The 16,165-nt window shown below is 36.3% G+C and overlaps 1 protein-coding gene across 1 annotated transcript in view; it reads right to left on the bottom strand.

Annotated features, from left to right (window-relative positions):
* LOC131753575 (coiled-coil domain-containing protein 170-like) overlaps positions 1–16,165 on the bottom strand; it is a 53,741-nt gene that overhangs the window by 17,103 nt on the left and 20,473 nt on the right. Inside the window, 2 exon segments of the mRNA XM_067028346.1 lie at positions 183–309; positions 8,976–9,232. Coding sequence (XP_066884447.1) covers positions 183–309; positions 8,976–9,232 — 384 coding nt within the window.

Here is a 16,165-nt window from a genome sequence, read left to right as displayed (position 1 = left end):
TCTGCCTTGCACTTTTTCTCCACACCTCAGAAACTCTTCCAGTCAGCCATGCTGTACTGCTTCCTTTTATCCTCCATAAGAAGAGGACCAATAAACCACTCAACATTTGCCAATTATCACCTGGAGTAACACAGGTAATAAAAATCCTGTTTCTTCAAAAATCAATCAAAATTTGTTCTCACCTTCGTCATGAAACTGTCTTCTTGTTCTTTCATACTCATATAAGGGGTGAATCTGTTAACACCTGCTAACTTTTTCTCCAAAAGGTCTACTTTTTCCTCTGCTTTTTTTCTTTCAATCAGATGTACTCTGTGTAAGATATTGGCAGGTAACGATATATTGAAACCAATTTTCAAACTTCAATTAAAATAATAAGAAATATCCCCCATTTAAAGTATATTAAACATGTGTATCGAGTAAAAATGTATTTCTTATGAAAAGAGCTGTGCAGTTACCCAACTATTTCTAGGGAAAGACAAGAAATGGTAGAGAAATGAAGAGAACAACAATCCAGTAGTAGTTCCCCCGTGGGAGGTCAATTTTGAAACCATCCTTTTCAAGAGGAAATTTGAATATGAATATCTGCCTGCTACTACGGTAATATTGTGATGATCAGGAGGTTCCACATGTGTACAAGCACAGTGGGCCTTTGTATTCGAGGGTTCCACATCCATGGATTCAACCAACCATGGATTGAAAATATTCAAAAAGATTCTTTTCAGAAGTTTCCAAAAAGCAAAACTTAAATTTGCCTCACACCAGCAACCATTTACATAGCATTTACATAGTATTAGGTATTAGAAGTAATCTAGAGATGATTTAAAGTACCGAGGCGATGTGCATAGGTTATATGAAAATACTATACTATTTTTTTTTTTTTTTTTTTTTTTTTTTTTTTTTTTTTTTTTTTTTTTTTTTTTGCGGTATGCGGGCCTCTCACTGCTGTGGCCTCTCCCGTTGCGGAGCACAGGCTCCGGACACGCAGGCCTAGCGGCCATGGCTCACGGGCTTAGTTGCTCCGCGGCATGTGGGATCTTCCCGGACCAGGGCACGAACCCGTGACCCCTGCATAGGCAGGCGGATTCTCAACCACTGCGCCACCAGGGAAGCCCGATATACTATTTTATATAAGGGATTTAGCATCTGCAGATTTTGGTACCCTCAGGGGTCCTGGAACAATCCCCTGTAGACACTGAGGGACAAGGGATGAGGGACAAATGTACTCCCATTTTAGTAACACTTGCATGGGTTCTTCAACTGAATCCCTGAATGGGGTTGCATGAGGGATAAAGGAATTAGAAATAATAATACAGCAAGAGAATAGCATATGTAAAAACTTGTTATATTATCAAATATACAAATATTTGATATCAAATATCAAAAATACAATATATTATCAAATATACAAATATAGACAATTTATTTGGTTCTTGTTTTGATTAACCATTGGTAGGTATTGGTAACATTTTCACTTTTTGTTTTGTTTTTTGCAGTACGTGGGCCTGTCACTGTTGTTGCCTCTCCCGTTGCGGAGCACAGGCTCCGGACGCGCAGGCTCAGCGGCCATGGCTCACAGGCACAGCCGCTCCGCGGCATGTGGGATCTTCCCGGACGGGGGCACGAACCCGTGTCCCCTGCATCAGCAGGCGGACTCTCAACCACTGCGCCACCAGGGAAGCCCTTGGTAACATTTTCTACCTTGAGGCTAGGTTAAAGTTTCAGTCCATCTTCCATGGTTTTTTTGTTTGTTTGTTTGTTTTGCGGCACGCAGGCCTTTCTCTGCTGTGGCCTCTCCCGTTGAGGAGCACAGGCTCCAGACGTGCAGGCCCAGCGGCCATGGCTCACGGGCCTAGCCGCTCCGCGGCATGTGGGATCCTCCCAGACCGGGGCACAAACCCGTGTCCCCTGCATCAGCAGGCAGACTCTCAACCACTGTGCCACCAGGGAAGCCCTTCCAGGTTTTTAATGTTCTCTTGTATCTAAGATTTGCATCCTACAGAATTAGTGAATTTGAATCAGATCAAAGAAACTATCTGAATTATCTAAAGAGAAAATTTTAATTAAAAAAAATTATATTAGAAACATGTAGGTCACACTCAAAAGGTCTAACACCTGCAACTGTAGTCTTAGAATGAAAGTAGACACAGAATGGGACAGAAACAATATTTTAAAAAAATAATTCCCAAGAATTTTCGAAATTGATGAAAGACATCAATTGATAGATTCAGTAAGTTCTGCAAATCTTAAGCAAGATAGATACAAATAAATAAATAAACAAATAAATAAAAGGGACATTTTATAATAATAAAAGTGACAATTCAACAGAAAGAAATAGACATCCTATATTAGAATGCAAGTAGTTTCAAAATACATAAAGCAAAAGTTGAACTAAAAGTGAGAGACACAAATCCACAATCATAATTGGAGATTTCAACATACCTCTTTCAGTAACCAATAGAACAAAAGCAAAATGTGCTGGGTCTGAAAATTTATTCCCAACTGCACTAACTGCAAAGAGAGGACAGCTAAAGGGGCTGGGGACCAGATATTGCCTAAGAACAATCCTTTGTCCCAGGTTTCCTCCAGAGTTCACTCCATAGGAACAGCTTCCAATTCTCTCCCTCTTCAACATGAACATAAATATGAAAAAAAAAAAAAGTGTATGGTATGCCACATAGCCATCTTCCTTGTTGGCATCAAAGACAAAACAAAAAGTCCAGAGTGACTCACTCTACAGCTGTATTAAAAATTGTGCTGAAGAGTCTGCAATGCTTGGTCAGCTGTTAGGAGTTAAACTCTAGACCAACTTCAGGTGGTAGCTTATCACTGAGAAGATAATTATTGGAATGATGAATTTCTTTTAAACAGTTCTTCATTTGAACTTTGTCAGTCCTCTTTTTTCATACACTGCACAACCAGAAAAAAAGGAAATCCTACTCTCCCTCTTGCTAGTCTTTAATTTTAATAATTTCTCAGCCTGAATAAAGGTTTGTTTTAACACTTAGCTTTAAGATCCTATATATTTTCTTTTTAAAAGATATTTTGGAAATGCAAGACCCAGAAGAAACTTCAACCTATTCATTGAGGCAATATATACTAACTAATGTAGAATAGAAACAGCTTCACATCTGCATACACATTCACATCTGAATACAATAGCTTTTCATGTTGTATGACTTACTTAAATATTATTCATATTATAAGAGGGAAAATTAATGACTTTGTTTCTCTTCCTATCAAGCAAGGGCACATGATCAAATATCTCCTCTGTCTGTAAACCAATTAAGTTACCATGCGTCTAAGAATAACACATTGTATAAAGGACAAAACCACACAATCATCCCAATAAATGCAGAAAAATCATTTGACAAAATCCAACACATTTTAATGATAAAAACACTCAACAAATGTAGAAGGGAATTTCCTCAACCTGATAAAGGGCATCTACAAAAAACCCATAGCTAACATCATACTTAATGGTAAAAGACTGAACGCCCCCACCACCACCACCTAAGATCAAGAACAAAAGAAGGATGTCTGTTTCTCACGACTTTCTTTCAATATTGCACTGGAAGTTTGAGTCAAGGCAATAGGCAAGAAAAATGACTTAAAAGCATCCAGATTAGAAAGGAAGAAGTTATTACTTCTTCCTCAACATAATAAAGACTGTATATGACAAACCCACAGCTACACACAACATCATACTCAATGGTGAAAAGCTGAAAGCATTCCTTCTAAGATTCGGAGCAAGATAAGTATGCCCACTCTTGCCACTTTTATTCAACATAGGTTTGGAAGTCCTAGGCACATAAATCAGAGAAGATAAAGAAATAAAAGGAATCCAAATTCAAAAGGAAGAAATAAAACTGTCACTGTTTGCAGATGACATGATATTATACATAAAAAATCCTAAAAACACCACCAGAAAACTACTAGAGCTCATCAATGAATTTGGTAAAGATGTAAGATAAAAATTAAAATAAAGAAATCTGTTGCATTTCTACACACTAAATAAACTATAAGAAAGAGAAATTAAGGAAACAATCCCATTACCACTACATCAAAAAGAAAAAAGTGCCTAGAAATAAACGTACCAAAAATTATGAGACACCGATGAAAGAAATTGAAGACAACACAACAGATGGAAAGATATCCCTTGTTCTTGGATCAAAAGAATTAATATTATTTAACATGAGCGTACTTACCAAGGCAGTCTACAGATTCAATGCAATCTCTATCAAATTACCAATGGCATTATTCATCAGAACTAGAACAAATAATTTTAAAATTTGTATGTAAACACAAAAGACCCTGAATAGCCAAAATGATATTGAGAAAGAAGAATAGAGCTGGAGGAATCATGTGCCCTGACTTCAGACTATACTACAAAGCTACAGTAATCCAAACAGTATGGTACTGGCACAAAAACAGACATGTAGACCAATGGAATAGGATAGCAAGCTCAGAAATAAACCCATGCACTTATGGTTTATTAATCTACTACAAAGGAGGAAAGAATATACAATGGAGAAAAGACAGTCTCTTCAACAAGTGGTGCTGGGAAAACTGGACAGCTACAGGTAAAAGAATGAAATTAGAACATCCTCTAATACCATATATAAAAATAAACTCCACAAAAAAATAAAAAAATAAACTCAAAATGGATTGAAGACCTAAATGTAACACCAGATACCATAAAATTCCTATAGAAAAACATAGGCAGAACACTCTGTCATAAATCACAGAAATAATTTTTTGGATGGGTCTCCTACAGTAATGGAAATAAAAGCAAAAATAAGCAAATGGTACCTAATTAAACTTAAAATCTTTTGCACAGCAAGGGAAACCATAAACAAAATGAAAAGACAACCTACAGATTGGGAAAAGGTATTTGCAAATGATGTGACCGACAAGGGTTTAATTTCCAAAATATAAAAACAGCTCATATAGCTCAATATCAAAAAAACAAAAAACCCAATTAAAAAAATGGGCAGAAGACCTAAATAGACATTTCTCCAAAGAAGACATACAGATGGCCAACAGGCACATGAAAAGATGCTCAATATCTCTAATTATTAGAGAAATGCAAACCAAAACTACAGTGAGGTATCACCTCTCACAGGTTAGAACCACCATCATCAAAAAGTCTACAAATTATAAATGCTGGAGAGGGTATGGAGAAAAAGGAACCCTCCTACACTGTGGGAACGTAAATTGGTGCATCCACTATGGAGAACAGTATGGAGGCTCTTTAAAAAACTGAAAATAAAGTTACCATATGATCCAGCAATCCCACTCCTGGGCATATATCTGGAAAAGATAAAAACTTTAATTGGAAGAGATACATGCACCCCAATGTTCATAGCAGCACTATTTACAATAGCCAGGAAATGGACAACCTAAACGTCCATCGACAGATGAATGGATAAAGAAGATGTGGTATATATATACAGTGGAATATTACTCAGCCATAAAAAAGAATGAAATAATGCCATTTGCAGCAACATGGATGGACATAGAGATTATCATGCCAAGTGAAGTAAGTCAGAAAGAGAAAGACAAATACCATATGATATCACTTATATGTGGAATCTAAAAAAAATGATACAAATGAACTTATTTAAAAAACTCACAGCCATAGAAAACAAACTTATGGTTACCAAAGGGTGGAGGAGGGGGGATTAATTATGAGTTTGGGATTAACTGATGCAACTATTGTATAGAAAATAAACAACAAGGACCTACTGTATAGTACAGGGAACTATAGTAATATTTTGTAATAACCTATATGGGAAAATAATCTGAAAAAGAATATATATGTATATCTATATCTATATATCACTTTGCTGTACACCTGAAACTAATACAACATTGTAAATCAACTATACTTCAATAAGTAAATAATTAGAAAGGAAGAAGTAAATCTCTTTGCCGATAACATGGTCTTGTATAGAGAAAATCTTAAGGAATACACACACACAGAAAAACCTATAGGAGCTAATAAACAAGTTCAGCAAGGTTAGCAGGACATAAGATTGATATAGAAAAATCCACTATATTTCTATTCTCTGAAAATGAACAATCCAAAAACAAAATTAAGGAAACAGTTCTCTTTCTATTGCATAAATAAGAATAAAATACTTAGAAATAAAGAAATAATTTAACAAAAGAAATGTAAGACATTCACTAAAAACTGCAAGATATTTTTGAAAGAAATTAAAGACCTAAATAAATGGAAAGATGCCCCATATTCATGGATTGAAGACTTAATATGACAGTATTCCCCCAATTGATCTACAGATTCAACACAATCCCTATCAAAATCCCAGCTCCCTTTTTTACAGAAACCAACAAGCCAATCTTAAAATTCATATAGAAAAGTAAGGGACCCAGAGTAGCCAAAACAGTCTTGAAAAAAAAAAAAGTTTGAGGACTCACATTTCAAAACCTACTACAAAGCTACATTAATTAGGACAGTGTGGTACTGGTATCAGAATAGACATATAGACCAGTGGAATAGAATTGAGAGTCCAGAATTAAATGAATACGTTTATGGTCAATTGATTTTTTTTGTAAAATTGTCAAGACAACTCAATGGGAGAAAGAATAATCTTTTCAACATGTGGTGCTGGGACAACAAGTGGATCTTCATATGAAAAAGAATGAATTTGACTGCTATATATAAAATAGATAACTAATAAGGACTTACTGTATAGCACAGGGGGCTCTACTCAATACTCTGTAATGACCTATATGGGAAAAGAATCTAAAAAAGTGTGTATATGTATAACTGATTTACTTTGCTGTACAGCAGAAACTAACACAACATTGTAAATCAACTATACTCCAATAAAAATTTTTTTTTAAAAGAATGAATTGGGACCCCTAACTCACACCTATAGAAAAATTAGTCAAAATGCATAAATCGTACGGATGATTTCTTAGGTCAGTCTCCCATGGCAATAAAAATAAAAGCAAAAATAAACAAATGGGAACTGATCAAATATACAAGCTTTCCTACAGGAAAGGAAACCATAAACAAAATGAAAAGACAACCTACAGAATGGGAGAAAATATTTGTAAATGATGCGACTGACAAGGGCTTAATTTCCAAAATATACAAACAGCTCACAGAATTCAACAATAAAAAGCAAACAATCCAATCAAAAAATGGGCAGAAGATCTAAATAGACATCTCTCCAAAGAAGACATATAGATGGCCAAATAGCACATGAAAATATGCTCAACATCACTAATTATTAGAGAAATGCAAATCAAAACTACAATGAGGTATCATCTCACACGGCTCAGAATGGCCATCATTAAAAAGTCCACAATTCATTAGGATTTACACTTAAGATATGAAAAACTATTACATGTATATTTGTCTCCAATAAAAAGTTTTTTTAAAAGTCTACAAATAACAAATGCTGGAGAGGGTGTGGAGAAAAGGGAACCCTCCTACACTGTTGGTGGGAATGTAAATTGGTGCAGCCACTATGAAAAAGAATATGGAGGTTCCTCAAAAAACTAAAAATAGAGTTGCCCATATGATCCAGCAATCCCACTCCTGGGCATATATCTGGACAAAACTATAAAAAAAGAATGAAATAATGCCATTTGTAGCAACATGGATGGACCTAGAGATTATCATATTAAGTGAAGTAAGTCAGAAAGAGAAAGTCAAATACCATATGATATCACGTATATGTAGAATCTAAAAAAAAGGGTACAAATGAACTTATCTACAAAACAGAAACAGATTCACAGACATAGAGGAGAGACTTGTGGTTGCCAAGGGGAAGGGAGTGTGGGGGAGGAATGGATTGGGAGTTTTTGATTAGCAGATGCAAACTATTATATATAGAATGGATAAACAAGGCCCTACTGTATAGCACAGGGAACTATATTCAATATCCTGTGATAAACCATAATAGAAAATTATATAAAAAAGAATGTATGTATATGTATAACTTAATTTGCTGTACAGAAAAATTAACACATTGTAAATCAACTATACTTCAATAAAATAAAAATTTTTTAAATTAGTCAAAATGGATCAAAGACAAAAATTTAAGTACTAAAACAATAACTATTAAAAGAAAACATATGTGTAAATCTTTGTGATACTGGATTAGGCAGGCAATGGTTTCTTTGATATAACACCAAAGACACACACACACACACACACACACACACACAAAAGATAAACTTCATCAAAATTAAATGATTTTGGAAACCAGCCTGGAAGTTGCTCAGAAGTAACCTCAAAAAGTTAAACATAGAGTTATTTTACAACCCTGCAATTCTACTCCTAAGGCATATACCTAAGAGAAATAAAACATACATATAAAAGCTCATATAAGAATGTTCATAGCAGCTTATTCATAAAGTCCCCTGCAAAGGAAACAACCCAATGTTCATCAATTGATGAATGGATAAATAAAATGTGGTGTATCCTTATGATGGAATATTATTCTGCCATAAAAAAATGAAGTACTGATTCATGCTAAACAGTGATGAATCTTGAAATCATTGCGCTAAATGAAAGAAGTCAGACACAGAGGCCGTATATTGTATGTATCATTTCATTCATATGAAATGTCCAGAAAAGGCAAGTCCACACAGAAAGAAAGTAGATTGCCAGAGACTGGAGAGAGTGGAATGGGAAGTAACTCCTAACAGACATGGGGTTTCTTTAGGGGTTGAAGGAAACATTCTGAAATGAGAGAGTGGTGATGCTTGCACAACCTTGTGAATATACTAAAAACTACTGAATTGTATATTGCAAAAGGGTGAATTTTAATGAAATGAAAATTATCTCTCAGTAAAAAATATTTTTTAAATATAATTTTGCATCTGTATGTAAAATTCCATTAGATTTACATTCTGTGATCAATCAGGATATGAGGTTCATATACTATTTGCAAGCTTATGACAAATGATTTTTGAAAACAAACTAGAAAATTCCCTACCTTAGAAGGTTTTCTAGTTCTATAATTCTTCTAGTTAGATCCCAGTTGCCTCTTTCAAGACTCTGAATATTGGTGTTTTTCAAAGATTTAATTCGGGTTAGAGAAGCAATAAGTTCTTCTAGGTCCTTGATATCATCTTTCAGGGACATTATCTGGAAAGACTGTTGCACATTATTTTCTTTGTAACTTTCTAGCTCATTCTTCATCTCTTGCAATGAAGTTTCTTTTATGAAAAGTTTGTTTCGAGGATTTCTTAGCTAATGAGAAAGAGAAAGTGTTATTTTAAAATCATTTATAAATTTGGTTTTAGAAACTTCATGATTTTAAATCATTATGATATTTGTGTGTGTGTGTTAGTTTCTGCTTTATAATAAAATGAATCAGTTATTCATATACATATGTCCCCATATCTCTTCCCTCTTGCGTCTCCCTCCCTCCCACCTTCCCTATCCCACCCCTCTAGGTGGTCACAAACCACTGAGCTGATCTCCCTGTGCTATGTGGCTGCTTCCCACTAGCCAACTATTATACGTTTGGTAGTGTATATATGGCCATGCCACTCTCTCACTTTGTCACAGCTTACCCTTCCCCTTCCCCGTAGCCTCAAGTCCATTCTCTAGTAGGTCTGCGTCTTTATCCCCGTCTTGCCCCTAGGTTCTTCATGACCATTTTTTTTTTTTTAGATTCCATATACATGTGTTAGCGTACAGTATTTGTTTTTCTCTTTCTGACTTTCTTCACTCTGTGTGACAGACTCTAGGTCCATCCACCTCACTACAAATAACTCAATTTCATTTCTTTTTATGGCTGAGTAATATTTCATTGTATATATGTGCCACATCTTCTTTGTCCATTCATCTGTTGATGGACACTTAAGTTGCTTCCATGTCCTGACTTTTGTAAATGGAGATGCAATGAACATTTTGGTACATGACTCTTTTTGAATTATGGTTTTCTCAGGGTATATGCCCAGTAGTGGGATCATTATGAGTATTTAAATTATACATTATTATACAATAAAATGAAGACTTCTGAATCTCCTAACAGTGATTCCAATGTTAAATACATTTTAAAAATCATGTCAAATTGACACATAGGGTTTGGAATAAGTGATTTTATTCTCATCAACATTAACTTTGTTTAAATCTTGTTATAAAAGTAAATTAGACAAATAATGAATTTTATAATTTCTAGCAGAAAAGAAATACTTGATGCTTTGGCCGTGGACGTTTTTTTTTATGATGGGCTGTAAAAGGGAATGTGGTCACAGGCCTCTCTTCTAAAGAGCAGCCTATGTTTATACCACTTGGTTCCTATCCATTCCTCTGTTGATGGACATTTAGATTGTTTCCATGTTCTGGCTATTGTAAGTAGTGCTGCAATGAACATTGGGGTGCATGTGTCTTTTTTTTCTTAATATAAATTTATTAATTTATTTTTGGCTGTGTTGGGTCTTCGTTGCTGCACGTGGGCTTTTTATCTAGTTGTGGCGAATGGGGGCTATTCTTCTTTGCGGTGTGAGGGCTTTTCGTTGCAGTGGCTTTTCTTGTTGCGGAGCATGGGTTCTAGGAGCACAGGCTCAGTAGTTGTGGCGCACAGGCTTAGTTGCTCCACAGCATGTGGCATCTTCCCAGAACAGGGCTCGAACCCGTGTCCCCAGCACTGGCAGGCGGATTCTTAACCACTTCGCCACCAGGGAAGCCTGCATGTGTCTTTTTGAATTATGATTTTCTCTGGGTATATGCCCAGTAGTGGGATTGCTTGGTCACAGGGTAGTTCTACTTTTAGTTTTTTTAAGGAACCTCCATACTGTTCTCCATAGTGGCTGTATCAATTTACATTCCCACCAACAGTGCAAGAGGGTTCCCTTTTTTCCACACCATCTCCAGCATTTATTGTTTGTAGATTTTTTGATGATGGCCATTCTGACCGGTGTGAGGTGATATCTCATTGTAGTTTTGATGTGCATTTTGATTTGCATTTCTCTAATAATTAGCGATGTTGAGCATTTTTTCATGTGTTTGTTGGCCACCTGTATATCTTCTTCGGACAAATGTCTATTTAGGTCTTCTGCTTATTTTTTGATTGGGTTGTTTGCTTTTTTGATATTGAGCTGCATGAGCTGTTTGTATATTTTGTAGATTAATCCTTTGTCAGTTACTTCGTTTGCAAACATTTTTTCCCAAGATGAGGGTTGTCTTTTCATCTTGTTTATGGTTTCCTTTGCTGTGCAAAAGCTTTTAAGTTTAATTAGGTCCTATTTGTTTAGTTCTGTTTTTATTCTCATTACTCTAGGAGGTGGCTAGAGTGTTCTGCCTATGTTTTCCTCTAAGAGTTTTATAGTGTCTGGGCTTACATTTAGGTCTCTAATCCATTTTGGGTTTATTTTTGTGTATGGTGTTAGGGAGTGTTCTAATTTCATTCTTTTACATGTAGCTGTCCAGTTTTCCCAGCACCACTATTGAAGAGGCTGTCTTTGCTCCATTGTATATTTTGGCCTCCTTTGTCATAGATTAGTTGACCATAGGTCCGTGGGTTTATCTCTGGGCTTTCTATCTTGTTCCATTTATCTGTATTTCTGTTTTTGTGCCAGTACCATACTGTCTTGATTACTGTAGCCTTGTGGTATAAAGTCACGAAGGCTGATTCCTCCAGCTCCGTTTTTTTTCCCCTCAAGATTGCTTTTGCTATTTGAGGTCTTCTGTGTTTTCAAACAAATTGTAAAATTTTTGTTCTAGTGTTGTCAAAAATGTCATTGGTAATTTGATAGGGATTGCACTGAACCTGTAGATTGCTTTGGGTAGTATAGTCATTTTTACAATACTGATTCTTCCAATCCAAGAACATGACATATCTCTCTATCTGTTTGTGTCATCTTTGATTTCTTTCATCAGTGTCTCATAGTTTTCTGCGTACAGGTCTTCTGCCTCCTTAGGCTTATTCCTAGGTATTTTTTTCCTTTTGTTGCAATGGTAAATGGGATTGTTTCCTTAATTTCTCCTTCTGATCTTTCTTTGTTAGTGTATAGGAATGCAAGAGATTTCTGTGTATTAACTTTGTATCCTGCAACTTTACTAAATTCATTGTTGAGCTCTAGTAGTTTTCTGGTGGCATCTTTAGGATTTTTTATGTATAGTATCATGTCATCTGTAAACAGTTTCAGTTTCACTTCTTCTTTGCCAGTTTGGGTTCCTTTTATTTCTTTTTCTCTGATTGCTGTGGCTAGGACTTCCAAAACTATGTTGAATAATAGTGGCAAGAGTGGGCACCCTTGTCTTGTTCCTGATTTTAGAGGAAATGCTTTCATTTGACTTTGTAAAACAGCATATGCTTTATAACCAGAAAAAAGTTCAGGAATACTCTGTTACTGAATAAAATTACATTAATTAGAGATGCTATAATTCCCAGGAGCAAAGGAGGTACGAAGATCAAGCATTTGAAACTAAATTTTTAATACAGTATGTGTATAAGTCAGTGTCTAAAACATTCTGTGGAATTCAAACAATGAAATAAACTTTATATGTTCTCAAAACATACCTTTATGTATTTTCTAATCATACTGCTATTTAAAAAACACACCCCTGTGAAGCCAGTAATTTTACAGAGAAAGAAAATATGGAAGAGTGGAAAGACCTCAAAATCTGGAGGAACAAGACAGACTGTGACCAAGACAAATAAGTTAAATTTTCTTACCCGCCTTACATCCTGGTTGTAAGAAATAAAAATAACATATATCAAGGGCCTAGCATAGTGTCTGGCACATATTAGAATATAACTATATACTAAATTATAAGCATATGCTAAATTGCAGATGTACACTAAATTGCAGTTTGTAGGGCTTCCCTGGTGGCGCAGTGGTTGAGAGTCCGCCTGCCGATGCAGGGGACGAGGGTTCGTGTCCCGGTCCGGGAAGATCCCACATGCCGCGGAGCGGCTGGTCCCGTGAGCCATGGCCGCTGAGCCTGCGCGTCCGGAGCCTGTGCTCCGCAACGGGAGAGGCTACAACAGTGAGAGGCCCGCATACCGCAAAAAAATAAAAATAAAAATAAATTTGCAGTTTGTGCTCCCTTGGAACTTGAAATTAAGTCATCCAGAAAAGCACTCCACAAACTTTGCTAATTAGCTGCAGAAGCAACTAAAGTATCTGAAATGGAACAGGGTAGTACTCAAACAAGGTCGTGAAGATGAAGTGAAAGATTTGAGCTCAAGCTAAAACCCATTTCTCCTCGTCATTGCCCAGCCACACTGATGGTAAGAACCCTCTGTGCTCATTCTTTATCTACTATAAATCAATTTTTATATCATTCCATCTCTCATCCCTTATGCCTCACCATGGAAACTCTTCTCTTGTGTCAGATTCAACACTTCTTTTCAGTTGTCATCATATTCCACATGTCACTGAAGCTTTTGACACTATTGGCCATGCTCTTTTGCTGGGTACAGTCATTGGCACTTGGTATCCATTCCCGTTCCCGATGTCTTCTTGTTCCATAGAACTAGAAATAAAACTGTTATTTTCCAGACTCGTTTTTGGAGGCTGGGATTCTCTAGGCCAATGGTTCTCAAAATTTAGCCTGCTTCAGAGTGACCTGGAAGTCTTCTTTAAAAGCAGATTGCTAGACCTACCCCCAGAGTTTCTAGTTTGGCCTGGGACTAAGAATTTATATTTTTACCAAGTTTCCAGGTGATGTTAATGTTGCTGATCTGGAGAACTACATTTTGAGACCCATGCTTTATGTAAACTGAGCTGCACCAAAGAGAGATGCATTCTCATTAAATTTAAATTAAAGGAGAAAAGACCATCTTCACACTGCTATTTCTGCTGGTAAGCAAGTTCAAGGAGAAAAAACATTCTCCTTGGAGAGTGGACAGAAACACCATTCCATTACCTATTTACCAGTTTTGCGGAAGTTGAGAGGCAGCTGTGGCTGTGCAAGAAACGCTCAATGGCAGTAGCAGCAACTTCTGGACCTTCGGATCTCATCTACAGTGGTGTGTCTTTGAACACATTCATCCAGCACTGGTCCCAGCTCCCACACAAAGACTTTCCAATCATTTTGTATACATGTAATTATCTGTATTAAATAATTTTTTTGTAAAAGTCAGAGTGGTTTCTTTTTTCTGCAGTGACTCCATGACTAATCCTTGGCTTTCGTGAAACCATGTCTCCTTTTTATCTCCCTCCCTGATTTTCTTTCCATTAGTGCCGGTATCAAAGAACAATGCAAAACTGGATGTGACAAATCCTATGTTGTGTTTTGTTTTCCTTTAAATGACCATAAAAGAGGTAAATTTTTTAAAATGAATTTTACAATTTAGAAGCCAGATAAAGCTTCTCAGCATGAAGAAGAATCTTCAAAATTCAATAAACTCTTCATGGTCAGCACCATAGCCTCCAGGGTTGCACTGACTTCATCATTTAGATTGCTTTTTAATGCCATTTCCAGCACATGACCAATCTTCTTTATAAAATGTTGTTCCATTTCCCCCAAAATATGCATATTAAAAGCTGTTCTATAGTTTTGATCCTTGAGCAATCCTCATAGAATAAATATAACCTTCCTACCATAGAGGAAATGGAAATGGCTTATAGTCTAAATTTGGGTTTTTAGGATATTCTGGCAAAATTCTAAAGAGAAATCGGTTTTGCAGTATAAAGTAGTAAGGACAGGAGTCCTTAAAAAATTATAGATTAAACTAAAACTTCTTAGAAGAGAATCGAATCATTAGTGAAATAAATTTAGCAAATTCTCCCTAGAGAAAAAGAGTGAAGTCACTAGTTAAGAGAACTCAGAGTCACTGGTTGATAATGAAATGTTTTAAATCTTTTTACCTTGTACCAAACTCTAGGATCAGATTTTTTACCCCCTTCTTACTTTTCACACAAGTGAAACTTTTACTCCTTGTGTAAAGGAATTATTCTTTTATGGCATTTCTTGAGCACTTCCACTCTTCATTCATTTGTCAGCTTCTATTTATTATCAAAATATGTGATTTGCTTCACCTCTGAGTCTATGTATTACAAATCAGATCCTGTCTTAAGACCTATTTATTTAATCATAAATTAATTTACTTAAAATAATGGGTTAAATATTCTATGAAAAATCTATTTAGAAAATACCCCTTAATAGCAAGATCAAATGTTTAAAAAATGGAAAGTGGGAGCCCCCTGGTGGCCTAGTGGTTAGGATTCTGAGCTTTCACTCCTGTGGCCTGGGTTCAATCCCTGGTCAGAGAACTGAGATCCCGCAAACAGTGCAGTGTGGAAAAAAAAAAAAAAAAGTTAAAAATTCATTTATATGTAAATTCATTCATTTAAAAACATGTTAATTAGATCAGAGTCATTTTTTACTCACCCTTTTGTTTTTAACTCTCCCCTTCAAGTCATTTAGTCTGTTCATTGTACTTCTAATATGTCTTTCATATCTACCCCTTTCTTCCCATTTGTCTTTGTCTTGTTTCAGGGCTTCATTGTCTATCTCATGCACTGTTTGTTTTAAGACATCATACTTGGTCTTCCCACCTCCAATCTAGCAACCCTCTGAGCCATTTTTTATTCAACAAACAAGGCTTTAGTGTCTTCTGTGTTCCAGGCATGTGCTAGGCTCTGGGGATCCTGAGAAGATTAAGAACTCTCAAAAATTTCCCAGCTCACTAGGAGACCAATTTGGAAACAACTAGAATAGACCATAACAGGTGCAAAAACAGTGGTATGAACAGAATGTTCCAAGAACACAAGCAAAGAATATCTATTCTGCCCTTAGCTGTTTCAGATCGTATAATATCACTTCTCCTCAAAACCCTGTGTTGGGGACTTTGCTGGTGGCACAGTGGTTAAGAATCTGCCTGCAGGGGACATGGGTTCGATCCCCGGCCCTGGAGGATCCCACTTGCTGCAGAGCAACTAGGCCCATGCACCACAACTACTAGCCCGCGTGTCACAACTGCTTCAGCCTGCGCGCCTGGAGCCCGTGCTCCACAACAAGAGAAGCCACAGCAATAAGCCCGCGCACCGCAACGAAGAGTGGCCCCTGCTTGCTGCAACTAGAGAAAAGCCCGCGTGCAACAACAAAGACCCAGTGCAGTCAAAATAAAATAAAATAAAATAATTAATTTTTAATAAAATAACAAAACACTGTGATGATTCCCCATCAACTTCAAACTCATTATAGCATGTTATTCTGGCTACT

This window comes from Kogia breviceps, chromosome 3 (assembly GCF_026419965.1).
Source record: "Kogia breviceps isolate mKogBre1 chromosome 3, mKogBre1 haplotype 1, whole genome shotgun sequence".
Taxonomy (NCBI): domain Eukaryota; kingdom Metazoa; phylum Chordata; class Mammalia; order Artiodactyla; family Physeteridae; genus Kogia; species Kogia breviceps.
This window is presented reverse-complemented; position numbering and strand designations above follow the sequence as displayed.